This window comes from Ctenopharyngodon idella, chromosome 10 (assembly GCF_019924925.1).
Source record: "Ctenopharyngodon idella isolate HZGC_01 chromosome 10, HZGC01, whole genome shotgun sequence".
Lineage (NCBI taxonomy): Eukaryota > Metazoa > Chordata > Actinopteri > Cypriniformes > Xenocyprididae > Ctenopharyngodon > Ctenopharyngodon idella.
Window position 1 is genome coordinate 42,687,021 of NC_067229.1, and position 20,410 is coordinate 42,707,430.

The 20,410-nt window shown below is 40.1% G+C and overlaps 1 protein-coding gene and 1 pseudogene across 1 annotated transcript; both read left to right on the plus strand.

Annotated features, from left to right (window-relative positions):
* Positions 1-1,272: 1,272 nt before the first annotated feature.
* On the plus strand, positions 1,273-11,409 carry LOC127520330 (collagenase 3-like; annotated as a pseudogene).
* Positions 11,410-12,416: 1,007 nt separating this feature from the next.
* LOC127521219 (collagenase 3-like) lies at positions 12,417-19,242 on the plus strand. Its single transcript, XM_051910319.1, has 9 exons — positions 12,417-12,738; positions 12,813-12,964; positions 17,355-17,483; positions 17,610-17,771; positions 17,855-17,963; positions 18,090-18,217; positions 18,317-18,476; positions 18,565-18,668; positions 18,774-19,242. Exons 1-9 carry the CDS (start codon positions 12,587-12,589, stop codon positions 18,878-18,880), a joined length of 1,203 nt encoding a protein of 400 aa, XP_051766279.1. The 5' UTR covers positions 12,417-12,586; the 3' UTR covers positions 18,881-19,242.
* Positions 19,243-20,410: the final 1,168 nt, after the last annotated feature.

Consider the following 20,410-nt stretch of genomic DNA (forward strand, 5'->3'; position numbering starts at 1 on the left):
TATTTTAATTACATTTGAAGTATTACATTAGGACAATGTGTTACTGTTTTATCTTAAAATAACTTAAAAATTTACATTTAACAAAACAATATTTTCTAAATTGCCTAAATGTCAAAAATAATAGAATAATAACTACATCATGACAATATCTTTATAAAAAAACACTGAACGTTGTTGCATTATCATGAGTCATATTCTTACGAAAATTAACCATGGTTTTATTATAGTAAAAGTAAAGTTTGCAAGTTTTTTTTAGCGGATTGATTACCATTTGTATAATTATAGTTTTACTGTTACCATGGTTTAACTATAGTAATCATGTTTTTTGTTTTTTCATGTAGTAAAACCATCGTTAATTTTCATAAGGGTTGTGTTGTCTGCCATAGCTCCCTCTAAACCTATTATAAAACCCTGTGATTATTTGTCTGCTAAATTACTACTACTACGTACCGTCGCAATGGGAACACCTACAGTGTGACAAATGTCTGATGCCCTTATACCATCACGCCATTTATTGACCAGTAGCGCTTAGCACTGCCCCAAGAAATACGTCACGCATGCTCATATCAGCGTGCTATGAGCGATTTCATCAGATTTAATTTCCTTCAGGAAATTAGCATTTTTGTTGTGTTCTTTGCTACTTTTCAGAGCAGTTTCCACTCCTCTCAAGCGGACACGATGAGTTATAGGAGATGCACTGATCCATGCAACAGGTTCATTGCAGGAGGAGACACTCATGACAGGTGCGTGCAATGTTTGGGCCTTCAGCATGCTCAGACTGTCAACACTGTGATAGCCTGCGTTTGAAAGTTTTGCGCTTGACACGTGTACAACCCCCGCCATTACGTTTCTGCAGTTGCCGAGACAGCTCACGATACGGACACTTGGGGTAACGTTTGCGAGCCGGAACACATGGAGAGTGAGCAGACGGAATTTTCTCCCTTTTTCTCACTCTCTCCGGGCCACCTGCAAGCATTAAGCCCCGGGTATACTTCACTTTCCGTTTTTTTCTATACTCTTTACCAGACATCGTGTCATCAACGGGACATTCGCTGGGCAGGATCGGAGAAGAAAAATAGTGCATCCACCATTGCAACATAGTTCAGAAGATACACCAAGAGAACAGGAATCAAAAACGATGGAGAAGGCATGCTTCTGAGCTTACTCGTCTTGTTTTTCAATTGCTCTTTACACACTCTTCTTCGACAACTGCACATTGTGCTCAGTACTGTGCATATTGCCACCCAGTGGACTCTTCTGTCCTGCTTGCGCATGCGCTGTTACACCGTCCGCGCGGTCTTGAAATTTGGGCTGCACGCGGACGGTGTGTGCGGACAGCTGCGAGCCCTCCGCATGATGAAAATTACACCATGCGGACGGTGCACGAACGCGGACGGCCGAAGTATAACCGTGGCTTTAGACAAGAGCTGCGCGGACTACTTGTCTTTGTTGATGATTTGCGGCCTATCCCGGAAGCTCGTAATGTGATTTCTTTTGGTTGTGAACCGTTCAATGATGATGTGCTGTCTACAGCGGGCTCTGATTCTGAGGAGCTTATGGGTGACTTGTGCAGTTCTCTCCCTCCAAGTGGACAGGAGAAACGTACTTCCCCATCCTATAACGAGTTGTTGGATGTAATTACTCATGCTGTAGACAAGCTGGGGCTAGAATGTTACCGCGAGCCGACTCTAAATCAGGCCCAGTCGAAATGGGATGACCGATTTTTGAATACTACACCCCAGCCCAGCCCTGTAAGCCTCTCCCCTTCTTCCAAGACCTCCACAAAAGGGCTTTTCACAATGCGGTTAACCCCGGATTATCGTCATTCTAAACCACTTTTAACCCCGGGTAAAGGAGCGTTTCAGATTTGTAATTTAGATGCGGGGTTAGCACCACTTTTTACCCAGGGTTATGAAACCCTGCTCTGGAGCAGGGTTAGCACTGCTTTTGTGCAGTGTGAAACGATGCAGTGTTAGAATGTTACAACTAGATGTTTAGCAACCGGCAACCAATCGCGTGCCCTATATTCACGTGCTTTGGGCAGTCATGGAAACATAGGAAAAATGTCAAACGCCGATGGAAATCACAACAATTGGAGTGAAGAAGAGACCGTCATTCTTACCTTTATAGTTCAAAAAGTTCACAAAAATTGATATTACAGTCAGCAATGTGTAATATGAGGACGCGCAATGCTAGAGCCTTTATGTAAACAGGTCACGTGCTGCGTTTGTCCAGGCAGTGACACTGACACTGCAAATATGCAGATAAGGACTTTAACCAGGGTTTTGGAATGTGCAGTGTGAAACGGTAGCTTATGAATACCCAGGATTAGCTGTTAACCCCAGGTAAAGTATGAGCAGTGTGAAACATGAATAAAGATAACCCAGGATTCCATTTACTAGAGGTTTAGAATGACTCGGTGTTAACTATTTCAAGTGTAAAAAGCCCTAAAGAGCATTATTCAGGAAATCTTACATGGCCGCTGGATAGGCGGGGGCCACTCTTCATTCTATGGCTGTGCTCCAAGCTAATCAAGCAGACGTACTTAAAGAGTTGAATGAGGGAGAGGGCTTGACTCCAGAGGCTGTTAAGAAGCTCAGATAGGAGCTACTGACTTGGCACTTAGAGCTACCAAGCATACTGCCTGGGCAATAGGCAGCTCCATGGCGGGAATGATGGCAGTTGAGCACCATCTTTGGCTTACTCTAACTGACATCAAAGAAAAGGAAAAAAGCTTTTCTTTTAGATGCCCCTATGTCCAAGGATGGTTTGTTTGGAGATTCGGTTACTGCTGTGGTGGAAAAATTTTGGGTAGCGAAGCAGCAGTCTGCTGTTTTTTGCTAGCTCATTCCATGCAGGTCTAGGGACGTCGAGCGGCAACCACCTGCAGTTTATTCACACTTGTCTTCTTTACAGCACCCCCATGAGGTGCAGCAGAGTGAGCCATCGCCGGGGGGGGGGGGGTGTTCTATTCCACCAGTTCGCTGCAACGCGGCAACGCAAACGGATAGACCTGAGTTTGACGGCCAAGGCCTCCTCCTTCTCAGGCCCCCAGCAGCAGTTCCTGATCCCTTCGCTTATCCTCCTTTGGAGAGTTTGGACGAACCTTATTCGCGAATTTCATTGTGGCCTCCCAGATCCGGTCTTAACTGTCTCGCTGCATATTGCACCTCGGGGGGTTTTAGGCTGAGCTCTCATGACAAGCACTGTGTTAGACACTCCGCGCCTTCCTGCCTTCGGAGTTAATGGAAAAGCCCTTTGGTCATGCGTGCATGCTCCGTTTATGATGGTGTTCAAAGCCCCCACTGTCAATGTGGCGGGCCAGCTCAATCGGGCGATTGGACAGTTTCCTGTTTTAGAGGTTCCCGCCACTCATGTGCCTCAAAGCCCTATGCAGGGAGATCTGTCTATAACAATGAATTTGTTGAGTGCGGTCCATCTGCATGCGCTTCCTGTTTTCACAGACGCCAGAGGTTCCCTGCAGTCAGAGGATGTATCGGCACCTGTGGTTCGGCAGGTTCCAAAAATCAAGTGGTTTAGGCCCCTGGCCAAACTATTGGGCTGCGTGGTGACATCTGCCCGAGATCTCACAATAAGTACTATGTACCATTTGGCATGGTTACTACTAGTCAGGCTTCTACAGACGTTATTTTGTTGTGCCCAAAAAGGATGGTGGTTTGCGTCCGATTTTGGACTTGCATCACCTAAATCTTTTGCTCAGAGTGAGCAAATTCAAGATACTGACGTTAAAGTCCATTTTGTCTCATATTCGATCAGGAGCTTGGTTTGTGACTATCGACCTAAAGGACGCATACTTCCACATCCAGATTGTCAAGACATGCAGGAAGTTCCTCAGGTTCGGTTTCGAGGTTCGGACTCTGGCTCCTCGAACGCTCATGAAATGTATGGACGTGGCTCTGGCCCCATTGCGGCTTCAGGGCGTCAGGATTTTGAATTACCTGGACGATTGACTGATATTAGCTAAATCACAGGATTTTGCGATACCTTATTGAGACTTGGTACTTGATCATTTGAGGAGCATAGGATTATGCATAAACCTTTAAAAGAGTGTATTGCTGCCACATCAGCAAACAACTTTTCTGGGCGTGGACTTGGATTCTGTCTCCCGCGCATGTTCAGTCATTACAGACCTGTCTGACTCAGTTCAGAACAGGGAGTCTAGTCCACTTAGGTTTATGTCGCAGATTGATGGGTCTTATGGCAGAAGCGTCCCCTGTGGTTTAGTTGTACCTGACCCACATGAGACCATTCCAGTGGTGGCAGAGGCTTTCGTGCACTGCGTCCATGGACGAGGCTCCATTTCCTTCACAGAGGAGTCCAGCTTGGGGTGTTTTGTCATCGCAAGACTATCACGACAGACGTAACCCTCAGAGGCTGGCAGGCAGTCTATCAGAGACACCTGACTTTTGGAGCTTGGACACAGGTGCATCGGGACTGGCACATAAATCATTTGGAGATGCTGGCAGTGTTTCTGGCACTCAGTTCTTACCCTCCCTGAGGGGTTATCACATATTGGTCAGAACGGACAACATGATAGGCAAGCATTTGGATGTCCTGCCCAATGTACTGTACTTTACCACATAGACCAGCTGCTAATCATCTGTCCGTCACAGACTACGTGACTTCGCCACTTCCTGTGAATTTTTTTTTTCCCTGCGACTAATAAGATTTTGGTTATTAAGCCTCTACTGGTCGAGTAACGGTTAGTTGACTATTAGGGGGCAGCCCTAGTAGTTTCATACCTGAATCGCCAAGGGGACTAGGTTCTTGCCCTCCGTGCAGACTGGCAAGGCATGTTCTTCTTTGGGCACAGACCAAGTTTCTCTCAGTCAGAGCGGTTCATGTCCCAGGTCATCTGAACCTGGGAGCTGACCAACTCTCAAGGCAGGACCTGGAGCCCGGAGAATGGAGGTTACATCCTCAGGTGGTGAGCCTCGTATGGCAGACTTATTACGTATTGCCCACTCTGGTTCTCCCCGTCTCCTCCATCGACTCTGCGACTGGATGCTCTGGCTCAAGAGTGGTCCAGGACCAGACTTTATGCCTTCCAGCTGATCCATTTGCTCTAAGTGGTTTTGCTCAGAGTACAGGCGGACGAAGTGGAACATCCGTTGCTGGTGGCCCTGTTCTGACCCACTCAGATGTGGTTCTCAGACCTGGTCAGTCTACTAGCCGGCCCTCCTTGGGAGGTTCCCCTCAGGCACGACCTGCTGAGTCATGATTTGGCATCCCCATCCGGATTTATGGAAACTATGAGTGTGGCCCCTGAGTGGAGTGCGTTAATGTTTTCTGGTCTCTCAGCTGAAATTACCAACAATACTCTTAACTTCAGGGCCCCCTCTACAAGGTGCCTGTATGCCCTTAAGTGGAAGCTTTTTGCCTCTTGTAGGCAACGTGACCTAGACCCAGTTCATTGCCCTTTAGGTTCAATACTGGAGTTCCTGCAGAGTCGTTTTTTGAAGGGGGCAGCCCCTGCCATTCTTAAGGTTTATGTGGAAGCCATATCTGCTGAGCATGTGCCCACGGGAGGTGTTTCTATTTGACATCACCCCCCTGGTTTCCCATTTCAAGCAGGGATCGAGACGGCTTAGGCCTTTCCGCCCTGTGCGAATTCCTTCATGAGATTTATCTATCGCTCTTGAAGGTCTAGCAGGCCATCCATTTGAGCTATTGGAGTCGGTGAAGTTTTTGACCCTGAAGACAGTCGTTTTGGTGGCTCTATCCTCTCTTAAGACAATAGGGGATCTGCAGGCTCTTTCAATCAGCCCTTCTTGTATGGACTTTGCCCCGGGGCTAGTGAAAGTTTTGCTGCGACCTAGGCCTGGGTATGTTCCTAAGGTTGCATCAAAAAGGTTGCGGGCAGTGGAATAGGAAAAAAACGCAAGGTCTCGAGACTTGTTTTTTAAAAGTTGAACTGATTTGAACTTGAGTGCCGTGTTTTTAGAACGGCGTGTCATGCACAAAATGCTGCAAAAGACACAAGATGTGAGCGCAACGGTCATATACACGTCCGTCTATCGCCTATTTACATAGAAAAACAATGGAAAAGTAGCACATTGGAATGGAAAATCGCATTCTGTGTGAACGGCCCCATATTTGTTCTATTTGTTGACGTCATCATTGACTAGTCGACGTTGACTTGACTTTAATTCAACCCCTAGCATCAACTCCTTTTTGCTTCCAGCAGGTGGTCTTGGAGGCTTTTTCCCCTCTTGATTTGGGGACTGAGAATGACATATTACTTCTTGGTCTATGCCTGGTGAGGGCTTTGAAGATCTATGTTGACTAAACACTCCAGTGATAATTGGCAGATCCACAGTCCATCTGGCCAAATGTTTGTATGTTTTAGCAGCAAAAACAAAGGAGCTGCCGTCACCAAACAGAGAATGTCTCATTGAGTGGTTGAGGCTATTTCTGCGGCCTATAGGGCGCGTGGCACGGCTTCACCAGTTGTGCACACTCATTCCACCAGAGGAATGTCTTTTTCTCAGGCTCTTTTTAAAGGCTCTTCGTTGGAAGATATCTGGGTTGCGACAGGATGGTCCTCTCTGAACACCTTTATCAAGTTCTACAGTGAAGATGGCTCCCGGCTCCCAGGTTTGTTTTATCTGCTTGAGTGGACTCTTTTCTTGGTCTTCCAGCTATCTTCAGGTATGTGAAGGTGTTATGGTATATTGTTCCCATAGCGACAGTACGCAGCATTGAGGGAACCCATGAAAGGGAACGTCTTGGTTACGTATGTAACCTTGGTTCTCTGAATAGGGAACAGTGGTGGAAAGAGTACTAAACAATTGTACTTAAGTAAAAGTATTGCTACTTAAGAAATAATTTACTTGAGTACAAGTAGAAGTACTGAAAAATAATATGACTCAAGTAAGAGTAAATAAGTAGTTTGCTGAAAAACTACTCAAGTTACTACGTAACAAAGTACTTTAGTATTATTTTTCTATTTTTATATTAAACTTCTGACAAAATAACACCGTTACAATCAAACCTGTGTTTGCACTGCCGCTGAGCCAGAAAGAGCAGTTGTCATGTACAGCTTAGGTATCAAACAGCTTCAAAAACAGTCTTTTCAACCACTCAGTATCATCATTTCTGTTACAAATATTCATATATCTCAGAAGTACTGGGGACAAAAAGTTTACAGTTTGGATATAAAAACAACAGTTGTGAGCAAAATAGAGCAAAAACACAATTTGAATGCAACTTGTATCAATTACATTGTTACACCACTAGGTGGTGACAGCTGACTGTTAAATGTATTTATTGAACATTTGACATTGAATGATCTATTCTGTTATCCCTTAATGCTTTTCTCCTGCATATGATCCCATTAGGGTCCATTCTCAGGAAATATGACATTTCATTTCACTGTTATGCAAATGACACACAAATTTATCTGCCACTGAAACGGAAAGATGCCAGTCCTTTAAAACTTCTGTTTGACTGCCTCAAAGACATTAAAGATTGGATGGCCCTAATTTTTACATTTTAATGAGAGCAAGACTGAAAGCATGATATGATAGGTACCCTCTGTAAATCAAGAAAACGAGATTTAAACTATAAGACTTACTGCCCTGCAAACAAGCCTGCACTGGCCCTTTACAGGCCTACTTAGGGCTGCCCGTGCAGGGCCCCTGAGAATTTTCTCATTGGCAAAATGTTGGCCCCCTTAGCGCTGGGCCTGCATGGTCAGCCCTTACTTAGCCTCCAGGAAGCTTTAGCGCTGTTTTATTGAAAATAATAAAGTTTGAAGTCACCATTATGGAGGTAAGCGCTTACTTTAGTTGGGCACTTGACCCTTGATTTCTTAACTTTGACGTATGTTATTTAGATACCCCTTATAGTACATTTGAACCCATAGTGTACTCCAAGTGGTAACTAAATACATTTTTTTAAATACAGAGATAGTATATTAAAAGTACATTTTAGTTTATATTTTACTGGTGTTTCAAAATAGCTCTGTTGAGTACACTTAGATGTTCTTAAGATTATCTTAAGAAGTACTAAAGAAGAATTTTAGTATATTAAGCACAAAGTTAGTGTGCAAAAATAGAGCACTTGAAGTACATTATAGAAGTGTACTTTTTTTTTCACCTGGGATAGCTTTGAGCAACAGACAGACAGAGACAAGAAACCAGTGTCTTTCAGTAGAGGACAGTGGACCTCTCTTTTTACCCCTACTGGTGAAAAATGTAATTGCATGTCCAAAATTCAATTTATTTTTGTAATAACTTTCTTCAGCAGGAAGATAGAAACATGAAACAAGTGCCAATCAATAGAGGGGGACAGTGGACAACTTTCACAACCTTTCAGTTCACCATAGTGGCTGATTAGGGAATTGCATGTTCAAAATAGCTTTTTCTATTAGGGAGACAGAGATATGAAACCTGTGTAAATTAATAGAGGAGGACAATGGACAACTTTCACAACCTTTATTGTTTACCCCTGCTGGTGGAAAAGGTAATAACATGTCAAATTAACTTTCTGTTTTGTAATAGCTTTGACCATTAGGGAGACAGAGACATAAAACCAGTGGACATTTTTCTCATCCTTTCATTTTACCCCTACTGGTGGAAAAGGGAATTGTGTGTCCAAAATTAATTTAATTTTTGTAATAGCTTTTTCCATCAGGGACACAGAGACATTAAACCAGTGTCAATCAATAGAGAGGGACAGTTGACATCTTTTACAACCGCTATTTTTACCCCTACTGGTGGAAAAGGGAATTGCATGTCAAAAATTAACTTTCTCTTTTTAATAGCTTTGTGCAACAGAAAGACAGGAATTGCATGTTCAAAATTAACATTTTTGTAATAGCTTTTGCATCAGGGAGATAGAGACATGAAACCAGTGCCAATCACAGGGGACAGTTGACATATTTCACAACCTCTCTTTTTTACCCTTGTGGCTGATAAGGGAACTGCTTGTTCAAAATGAACTTTCTTTTTGTAATAGCTTTTTCAACCCTCAAGTATTTCCAAACCTGTATGAATTTCTTTGTTCTGTTGTACGCAAAGAAAGATATATGGAAGAATGTCAGTAACCAAACAGATCTCGCCCCCCATTTACTACCATAGTAGGGAAAATAAATACTATGGTAGTCAATGGGGGCAATATCTGTTTGGCTTGGTTCACTTGCTGTGCGCTCTCTTGTCTTGTGTGTTTTGTGAGCGCTTGGTTTATGTTTTCATTGGCCAGGCGTTCTTGTGTTGCGTTCTGTGTAGCATGCAGCTCTTGTTTTATCTGCTGCGTGTTTTCATGTCACGTTTTGTGTGAACACGTGGCTTGTGAGTGTTCTCATTAGCTGTTTGTGTCTTGTTTTGTTTGAGCAAATTGCTTGTGATTTGTGTTTGCTGGCCAAGTGCTCTCATGTCTATTGTCTTGACCACGCCCACGCCTTGTTACCTGATTATTGGTTAATTTGCCCCATGGCTCTCCCTTGTTTGCTACCCTATTTATTCTCCTTGTGTTTGCAGTCCTGTGTGAGTTTGTTGTCTGATGTTACCAGTCGTGTACCTTGTCTGATCCTGTCCTGCCTTGCCCAGTCCAGTTTCCAGTTGTATTTTCCCCCACAGGGTAGTTTTTGTTGTTGGTTTTTGTTTTTTTACTAATAAAAAGTCAATTTCCTTCCTGAGATTAGGTCCTCGCCTCATCCCTTACCTCAAACCTGAAATATATAATGTATTTCATAGTAGAACAAAAACACGGTCAATGGTTTATTTTTACATTTATATTTAAAAATGCATTTTAAAACAAATCTCCTCTTCTTTCCAGATCATCGGGATGGTTACCCTTTTTTACGGACCAAATGGTTTTCTGGCTTATGCCTTCCCTTCATTTGAAGGCATCAGTGGTGACGCCCCTTTTTGTCGATGAGATGTTCTTGTACAGATCTCCTGAAGGTTAGGGTTCATCTGGAAAAGTTTCCAGTTTGTACCAATGCTTAAAATAAAAACCAACTGTATTCACATTCCCACTTACTGTATTCCTCAGGCTACAATTTGTTCCTGGTTGCTGCCCATGAGTTTGGACACTCTACCTACGTTTACAGAGATGTTGATACCTTCTCCCTTCCTCAAGATGATGTCAGTGAAATCCAGTCTTTTTTATGGTAAGATATTACAAATTACATCATGTTGAACATGATTGTTCAAAAGACCCTGAAAGTGGCGTTTGTAATGATTTGACTTATCGAACAGGCCCAAACCCTGATGTCAACCCTGATGATACAAAACCCACACCACACATGTGATCCCAATCTGGTCCTGGACGCAGGTTACTATGCTCTGCAGAGAGATTATGTTCTTCAAGGACAGTTAAACAGAAACAGAAATGCTTTCTGATGTCGACGTGAGCTTATGATAGTTATGTGACCTGTCGGATCTGAAGTCTCGATGACTATCGGGTTTCTGGCTTTATTCGCAGCTTCTTCTGGCGCAGTTATCCCCTGAGCACAACCTCTGAACTACATCTCATTAAAAGCTTCTGGCCTGAGATTCCAGAACATATCGATGCAGCATTTGAGAGTCCACTGGAGGACAAAGCCTTCTTTTTCAAAGGTAAAAAACAATTGAATATAAGAAACTAAAATACTCTTCCAAAAGAAGTTCCAAATGTGGGTTTTCACAGTGATGCCATAGAAGAAACTTAATGGGTTCCCCAAAGAACTGTTCACTGAGAAGAACCATTTTAAGAACATTTTAATAATCGAAAGAACCTTTTTCCGTTATAAAGAAACTTTTGTCCATTGGAAAGGTTCCTTGAGTGTTAAAGGTTCTTCATGGAACCATAGATGCCAATAAAGAACCTTTATTTTTTAGAATGAAGATAGCTATATGTCATATGAGAAATTAAGGTCTGGGCTCTCTATGGTTATGATGTGGCACAGGGTTATCCCCAGAGTCTCAGCATGTTCCGTTTGCCAAGAAATTAAGATCAGCGCAGTCCTCTACGATAAGACCAGCTACAAAATCCTGTTTTTCATTGAAAGCCTGATTTATAGGTCAGTAAATCAGTCTGATCAAGTTAGCCTTGTCAACTTTTTCAGGAATCTTCAAGTAACGAGAATTTATTTTGTGCAGTGCTGATGAGGAACAACGCAGAATGGAGAAAGTTATCCCAAACCGGTGGAAGTTGTTTTCCCTGGAATGACAGGGAAGGTGACCGCAGCCTTCCAGTACAAAGGTGAGGGTTTTACAAAATGTAACAAGAGAAAATCTAAAATAAAATCCCATCTAACTCTGTCTTTCATGATCATTTTTATGTTTCAACTATCTCGGATCAAAGGTTTTCGAATTTGGCTCCCACAACAACAAGCTGTTCCGTGTTCTGAACAACAATTATTTCCTGCCATGTTAATCAGTTAATGTTGAGTTTTTTTTCAAAGCTCAGGATAAAAATGTCTATACAACATACACTGTAGTTTGTATATTCACATAATTTTTGCAAATTAAAATTTTATGTTTGTCAACATGTTTAAGGCAGGAAACATTTCCTACACACCTAAAAAGAAAAAAACTCTTGAGTTTGGGATAAGAATAAAGGACATATCAGCTGTTTTCAAGGGCGATGTCTATATAACATTAATTTAATGACAGTTTAAGATGTTTACTGCAATATTCTCCATATATCTATGTCACCCAAATCCAGAATCACCTCTTAGTTGTCCTACTGACTCATTTGAGCCTCCACCTAATCCTTTTAAGGATATGAGAGGAGGTGGTTTAAGTGTGTGTATTTGATTAATTTATAAAAAAAAAACTGTGAGTAAAACATATAAATGGCCAAATTCCCTGCAAAAACCATCGCATTTATTTAAATTTTATTTTAAAAAAGTTACTTTCTTCCTGATTTTGTTATTAGCTATGCGCACTGGTTGGTTTTATATTGGACTTTATACTATTTATTTAATTTAAGTTGAAAAAGACCATCCTGTAAAGCTTTTTTAAAAACATTATTACCATGTTGCCCGTGTTTGTTTTCATAATACACAGAATTGCATAGAAATGCTAATAAATAAAGGCATGAGAAAAAATATAATACAGATATCTGGGCGAGGAGAAAAGGCTGTGTCAATAAAGTTGAAAATCCTGCTGTTATTGTCTTGCTGTCAGTTTGATGGTTTACTCACAGAAGTTTGTGGCGGATAATTTCACCTGTTGCTCAACCTCAACACCTCACTGTTTTAAGAGTATATAAGTCTTTATCGGACTCTTGTCAATCAGAAGCTCAAGCTCGTAAGAAGCAACTCACAACATGAGGATTCAGCTGTGTTTTCTTGCAAGCCTGGTGCTTGTTATTCATGCAGGACCGATTGCACAGCCCATTGATGATTATGACATTGCAAAGGTTTGGGGTTTATATTATATATATATATATATATATATATATATATATTTTTTTTTTTCCCTTGTTTTGTCTTTGGTCGTGGGCCTAATTCCTCCAATAATTCTGTTTTTGTATTCTTTAGAATTACCTGATAAGATTCTACAATCTGGAATATAATCCTCCTAATCCTTCAGCCCTAAAGCCGGATCCACTGCCCGAGAAATTGAAAGAGATGCAGAGGTTTTTTGGGCTCAAGGTCACTGGAACGGTGGACAAAGAAACACTGGAGGTGATGAAGAAGCCCCGCTGTGGAGTTCCAGATGTTACTGCATACTCCACTTTTGGAGGCGGATCCAAATGGCAGACCAACAAGCTCACTTACAGGTGTGTATAATATAATTTCTCTTGGTGTCACAGGAAAAAAAGATGCAGATACGGACTATGATCTTTTTCCACAGGATTGTGAACTACACTCCTGACATGTCAGTTGCTGAAGTAGATGAATCCATTGAGAAAGCCCTGCAGGTCTGGGCAGGTCAAGTCACTCCTCTGAGATTCACCCGTATGTACAGTGGCACAGCTGACATCATGATCCTCTTTGCTACAAAAAGTAAGTTTTCCCTATCCATTTATTAGGGGTTCAAGTGCAAAGCGCTGAAACCCTATTGTAATTGTTAAAATTTCCAAGGATCAGCATTCGTCCCTAAAAGTGATCGGGCAGACCCAACTGTAAGGTGTAGAGACTTTAAATTTTGAGGGCTGGTAGTACTCACACTGCCTACAACGTCAGCAGGGCTCGCCCCGATCGGCCTGACAGGGGCACTACAGCGGTCAAAAGTATGAAACGGCTTGTAACTCCTGAACCGTTAGGCGTAGGCTCAGGGCCGTGAGTCAAACAGGCCCAGCAAGTTTCTTTCTGATCGGCCTCCGTTAACCTTGTATGATAGCTGATCAAATGGCCGATGGCGGCCATGTTTTTTGAGATACATCAATGTCCTCATAGACAATCATGGCACCTCAGACAAAGACACTGCCAATTTTCAAGTCAATCGGACTAATGGTGAAGTAGTTATAGCCGGTTTTTTTGCTGTTATAGCACCACTCATATATAGCACTGGCCAGTCGCTGCATCCTTTTTCACGCGAACACAGAATGAGCTCATACATAGGTGTGCTGAGTTTGGTGAAAATTTTTTTTCGGGTATTTTGGATTTTTTGAAAAACCTACTTTTGTGAACTAGTCCTGGGTTTTAGCCTAATCGGAACCAAACCAGTGCAGCGAGATTCTCTGGAGTCTGATTGTCAATAATTATCAAAAAAAATTCCGATTCACGGTCGCCGAAACGTTCGAGTGGAGCTACTTTTACCAAAATGTCTATAACTACGAACGGAATGAGGTATTTTCACCAAACTCAGCACACCTATGTATGAGCTTATTCTGTGGTCGCGTGAAAAAGGATGCAGCGACTGGCCACTTAGTGGTGCTATAACAGCAAAAAAACATGAAAACGGCTATAACTACTTCACCATTAGTCCGATTGACTTGAAAATTTGCATGCAGTGTCTTTGTCTGAGGTGACATGATTGTCTATGAGGACATTGATGTATCTCAAAAAACATGTCCGCCATCGGCCATTTGATCAACTATCAGACAAGGTTAACGGAGGCCGATCAGAAGGAAACTTGCTGGGCTTGTTTGACTCACGGCCCTTAGAGGCCTGTGAGAAATTTGAAAGAAATCGGCCACCGGGGCGATTTTTCGCACACGCCCACGACATTCGTACTACATGGTAGAACTCCTCATTCTGAGCAACTTTGCCTCTGTTGTCCATCAAATTGTTCGTTAAATATAGGAGATTATTTCAAAAAACAACTTTGGCGAACTAGTCCTAGGTTTTTTCTAAACCTCGATAACTGTTAAAAAGCTTTAAAAACTATATATTTCTTATGGTAAATTGCCTGTATTGGCTGTAAATGGTCTTTTCCATTTATGATTGAGATGGCTACAGGCTTGCTAAATAAAACATACCTTTTTACACACGTGCTTAAAGGTCTTAAAGCGCTTGAACCCTGATAATTGCTGCTCGCAGCTATATTTTATGTTTATGTTTTGTTTATTAACCATGTGATTAATCCATTTTGATGCATTCTTTTGAACTAAATTTAAACTGGTGATATTTTATGAATAACTTGTGGATTCTAACTTACTGCTGTAATAATAATATATGAATCTTTGTTCATTAAAAATGAACATTATATGAACATTGTTTAATAAAATAATTATGGCAGCAAGGGCTGTGAATCTTTTGGCTGGCAGCGAATCAATTCACTGGGTTTCTGATTCAAGACAAAAGAGAATTGAGCAAATTCATAACAGTTCAGTTTGATTCTATGCACAATTTAATATTTTAAAATATATTTATAGAATTCTCTACATATTTGCCGTAATGTATCTTATAAGATCAACTAGATAAACTATTTTGGACTATGTATTACAACAAAATTATCACAACCTGAAACTAATATAATCCGATTGCTTTTATTTTGCCTGAAGGCCACGTATGCAAATGTATCTTAGATTAAATAATGGTGAAGTTTCCATTTAATTAAAGTATTTTCATTTTTATTTCGGAAATCTGGAAAATGCTTCCATGAATGATCATGCGGAACAAAAAAACGATCACACACCACGCAATCACGTGATCGATTGTTGGCCCAACACAAACGATTCAAGATTTAAAAGTCATAGAAGAAAACGAGTGAATCATTATATCCTTAAAGGTGCAGTAAGCGTTTTCTGAGAAACACTGTTAATATTTGAAATCACCAAAACAAACACACCCCTACCCATAGGGGTGTTGAAATGAATAATTGGTAACACTTTACAATATGGGTGCACTAATATGCAATAATTCATGCTTAACTAATACACAGATAATCATGTTTTAATGTATGACTCATGAAGAACTAAACCATTAATTAATTACTGCATCAGCAACTAATAAAGAGTCTATATGATTAATAGATTAAGTAATATATGAATTATTAATTAAATGTGTCATAATGTATTAATTCCTTAATAACTTATTTTATTAACTAAGTGTAAGTTAATGTTAATTACCACAATGGGTTGAAGCCATGTACTTCAACTTCCAGCTGTCTGCTTTAATTAATCATTAACTAATGATCTGCAAATGTATCATTATGTTATGACTTGTTGAGGCACATGATTATTAATTAATTGTTAAGTAATATGTCATTATGGTTTTGACATCTACACTAAGCCATGGATTTCAATTTCCAACTATCTACAACCGTGATTCCACTGTACCAGATGAACTGCTGCATCTAGAACCTTGTTGTTCATGGCACAGGAATGTGTCAGGTTAAGCTTGAGGTCTAGGATTCAAAGGTGGAACACTGAGAACATGCAGCCGGGCACTGCTATTTCGTAACACTGTGTCAAGACCGGACAAAGAGAATAGAACCCATTATAATCAGTGATAGTGATACTACACTGGATGCGGCACGACGCAACACAACACAACAAACGTCACTTCTGTTATGAAGGACAAATGAACTTGCAGTAGTCTGTCATGTCCTGTGTAAACAGCTGTTACGGCATGACTCGATAATGATCGCATCCAGTTTAAACACAGTGCAACATCAATCTGAAGTTCGGGTTCTGGTGTGCTGATATTTGTGTGCAGCCCAACTTACCCATCCTTCAAACACATTCTCTGACATTACACTCACTGCATGTGCAACTGGCAAAACCCATTAATTACATATTACTTAACAATTAATTAATAATCATGAGCCTCAACAAGTAAAGTCATAACATAATGATACATTTTCAAATCATTAGTTAATGATTAATTAAAGCAGACAACTGGAAGTTGAAGTACATGGCTTCAACCCATTGTGGTAATTAACATTAACTTACAATTTTAGTTAATAAAATGTGTTATCAAGGAATTAATACATTGACACATTTAATTAATAACAATTCATATAGTTAATCATATAGAAACTTTATTAGTTGCTGATGCAGTAATCATTCATTAATGGTTTGGTTCTTCATGAGTCATACATTAAAACATGATTATCTGTGCATTAGTTAAGCATGAATTAATGCATATTAGTGCACCCGTATTGTAAAGTGTTACCGAATATTTCTACGATGCATCGCGATGCGGACGTGGGCGATTCTGGATCAATGCAGTAATAGACGCATACGTGATTTAAAATGGTGTAGGAGGTGAAACATAAAAGCGAGTAATAAAAAATGCACCCACTATTTTAACATTTACATCATGTGAGCGTGTGTGTGTGAGAGAGAACGTGTGTGTATGAGTGTGTGAGAGAGCGTGTGCTTGCGAGTGTGTGTGTGTGTGTGTGTGTGAGCGTTATTGTAACTCAAGTACACTACTTGACAATTTCTTTCAGTATTTACTAGTGTTTATTCGTATGCTGTGTTCAGACTTAAGTTTTGCTTGATGTTTGCTACATTCAGAAAGTGTACTGTCTTGGAGCAGAAAGTACTCATATATCTGACTACTTGTATTCATTAACGAAAATGTAGCCATGTGCAGTAATATTTAAAATTGAGGATGCAATGCATTGCAATGCATCGTGGAATCGAATCGAATATTTGACACGATAATCATAATTGAATTGAATAATGAGACCAGTGACGATTCACACCCCTACCTACCCAAAATGATCACATCCCAATCTTGATAGCACCGCCCCCAAGTTCACACACAGGCTATGAAACACAGGCACCTCCCCCCTAATGAGTGTATACGCCCTTACTGTTGATTGGCTACAAGTGTGTTTTTGTGCTCGGTCAGATTCACTTTTAACAGCGTTTCTCAGAAATCGCTTACTGCACCTTTAATTGCAACCAAAATTTCTTTAAAATAAAGCACTGGTTCCTTTGATTTCTAAAATCAAATTATATTGAAAATTCAACGTAAAGCCAAATCTTTCCTACAGGTCATGGCGATGCATTCCCATTTGATGGACGAAATGGTGTTTTGGCTCATGCATTTGCTCCTTCCCCTGGAATTGGTGGAGATGCACATTTCGATGATGATGAGTTTTTCACTTTCCGCTCAAAAAGGGGTGAGTTGTGCTAAATGTAGATTTCAGAGATTCATCTTCCATGGCACTTTGATTTCAGGTAAAAGTCTAAAGTGGCAATTAAACGTTTGTACCTAAATTATACTACATGATTTTTTTTTTTCGCAGGTTTTGTCTTGTTCTTGGTGGCAGCCCATGAATTTGGTCACTCTTTGGGTCTTACTCATTCCAGTGTTCCTGACGCTCTGATGTTTCCCACTTACAGCTTCACTGATCCGGATCGATTCTCCCTGCACACTGATGACATCAGAGGGATTCAATCGCTCTATGGTAATAAGATCTTCAAGAGTACATCTATAATGTTTGAGTCAAACATATTCAGTCGTTTATTTACTATGTAGTATTTCCTTCAGGAGCCCCCATCCAACCTGATCCAGTATTACCAACAACTCCTAAATATTGTAATCTGGTCTTGGATGCAGTTACAACTTTTAGGGGAGAAACGATGTTCTTCAAGGACAAGTAATAGATAAAAACAAATTCCTGTGTGTGTGTGTGTGAGTGTGTGTGTGTGTGTGTGTGTATTATATATATATATATTTATAAATAAAATACTTAAATCAAATGAATTCATGTGCCTCTGTGCAGCCTTGTCTGGCATAGTCCTCCGAGCGGAAGTGTGGCGCAACATCTAATCAAGAATTTGTGGCCCAACGCCCCGGATAATATAGATTCTGCTTACGAGCATCCAGTGGAAAAACTTTTCCTATTCAAAGGTGTCTTGTCTAACAATTTGGGAATGCTGAAACCACAGTCACACTTACAATCTCTGTAAAATCCTCAGAAAAAAACTTATGGCCTGTATTTATTTATAGGTAAACAAGTCTGGGCTTTTATTCGCAACAGTCTTGAGCCGGGCTATCCCAAGACTCTCAGCAGCTTTGGTCTGCCACGATCTGTGACAAAAGTTAGTGCTGCCGTCCATGACAAAAACTCAGGAAAAACACTGCTCTTCTTTAACAAGTATTACTATAGGTGGGTCAAATGCTGTATCATAAACAAAAGCCCTTAAAATTTGTTTTCCGAAAAGACATAAGAATGTAAAATTTCCCTTTTTTGGTAGCTATGATGAGAAGATGAAGAAGATGGACAAAGGGTATCCCAAACGACTGGAAGATGGATTTCGAGGGGTGACTGCAGAGGTTACAGCAGCCCATCTGTCTAACAGTAGGTGTTTCTAACTTCCTTTCCTACAGATCTGTAACAATACAACGACTCAATTCTGGCATGAATGTACAATTTCATAAAGTTCACTGACTTCTTTTCTTCCAGGGAACATTTATCTCTTCAGTGGGACAAAGGTGTTTGAGTTCAGCAGGAGCAGGAAGCTCCTCCGTGTGCTGAATAATAATTACTTCCTGTCCTGTTATGGAGTGTAATTACAGTACTTAATGCATGTGCATAGGAAACTTAAATTAAAATGAATTAATTGCTCATTGTATTTCTGCAATCTGCTGATCAAAATTGTCACTGGACTTCTATTTTACTACTGTTAACTTTTTAAAAGAAAGTGTATTTATTAGTGCTGTCAAAATTAGCACGTCAACGCATGCGATTAATTTTTTCAGTTTAACGCGTTAAAAATATTTAACACAGTTAACGCATTTTATGTCATAATTTAGGTAGCGTTACATTATATGATCACGCTCTTATTCACGCAAATGCTTTTAAACCATTCAAGCGCCACAAGACAGGCGCTGTCTGTGATATGGAAGGTCAAATCGTTCAAAAATGCATGAATTTTAACACGTCAACAACACATAAATAGGATTTCACACATGATTAACATCACATAAATTAGATTTCACACATGATTAATGCGTATTTCATGCGACAAATACGCATTGTTTGCGTGTGAACAATCAGCGTGTTAAATACATGTGAATTGTATTTTATGTGTTGGTGACGTGTTAAAAATCACGTGTTTTTGAACCTTCTGGCCTTCCATACTGTGAATGTCGTGTCTGTGTGAACACACACACGACTCGTGTGCACAGAAAGACACGCTTCAGTATCGAGTTCTCTTTCGTGCTTGAACAAACAATAACACACAGAATTATGCCAAAATGCCCAATTTGTCAAGTATTCTCATAAGTGCAGTCTTAAATGAGTTAAATAATATATTAAAAGACCTTAAAGAGTTGTGAGAAAATGAGATCCGCATCATGTTCGGCAGCAGCAGGTCTTAAAGTGACAGCAGCCTAATAAACCAGTTGCTGTGATGTCTGTCATTAATGTTAATCAAAGAACAAAGGTAACGGCTTTAATAAAGATTAATCTATATTTAATTTATAATTTATGCAGTGAAGACTGTAAAGTGTTTGATAACTTTATTAATTTCTGTATATTTCCTGTTAGACAGGTAGGAAGGCCACAGATAAATATGACATTTATTACAATGGTTTATGGGAAGTTTATGGGAAGATTCTTTTAAGTTCGCTTAAATTAAAAGTTATTTTTTAAAGCCTAATAAATGTTGAAATTGATAGCTTTCAGTTATACTGTAATGTTGAATGTCTATAATTAATGTTTTTTTTTAAAATCAATTTCATAAATGCATAAGTACCAGTATTAGTATCAATGATACTGGCCTTCATTCATAAAAAAAGATGCCATTAAACAAATATTTAGAATACTGTGTATAAGATGTTTCTACATTAATTTGGGGAGTAACTGTGAAATTATTACAATATAAAAAAATTAAAAACTCCAATGTTTTTAATCGCGATTAATGGTGATCAAGTGCCTAATTCAGTTGAAGAGCATGTTCATTTTGGAAGCAAGAATTGTTTTTGCAAGGCAAGTACTTTTAATGTTAACTCAGAGCCTTTCAGACTCAGATAATAATAATTAATAATTAATTAATAATAATTGATAGCTATATTATTAAACTTTGTAAAAACTGACAG

Coding starts and splice junctions, on each gene's coding strand:
- LOC127521219 (XM_051910319.1), top strand. CDS start 12,587: ATGCAGAGGTTTTTTGGGCTCAAGGTCACTGGAACGGTGGACAAAGAA. Junction 12,965..17,354: donor GATCCTCTTTGCTACAAAAA/GTAAGTTTTCCC, acceptor TCTTTCCTACAG/GTCATGGCGATGCATTCCCA. Junction 17,484..17,609: donor CACTTTCCGCTCAAAAAGGG/GTGAGTTGTGCT, acceptor TTTTTTTCGCAG/GTTTTGTCTTGTTCTTGGTG.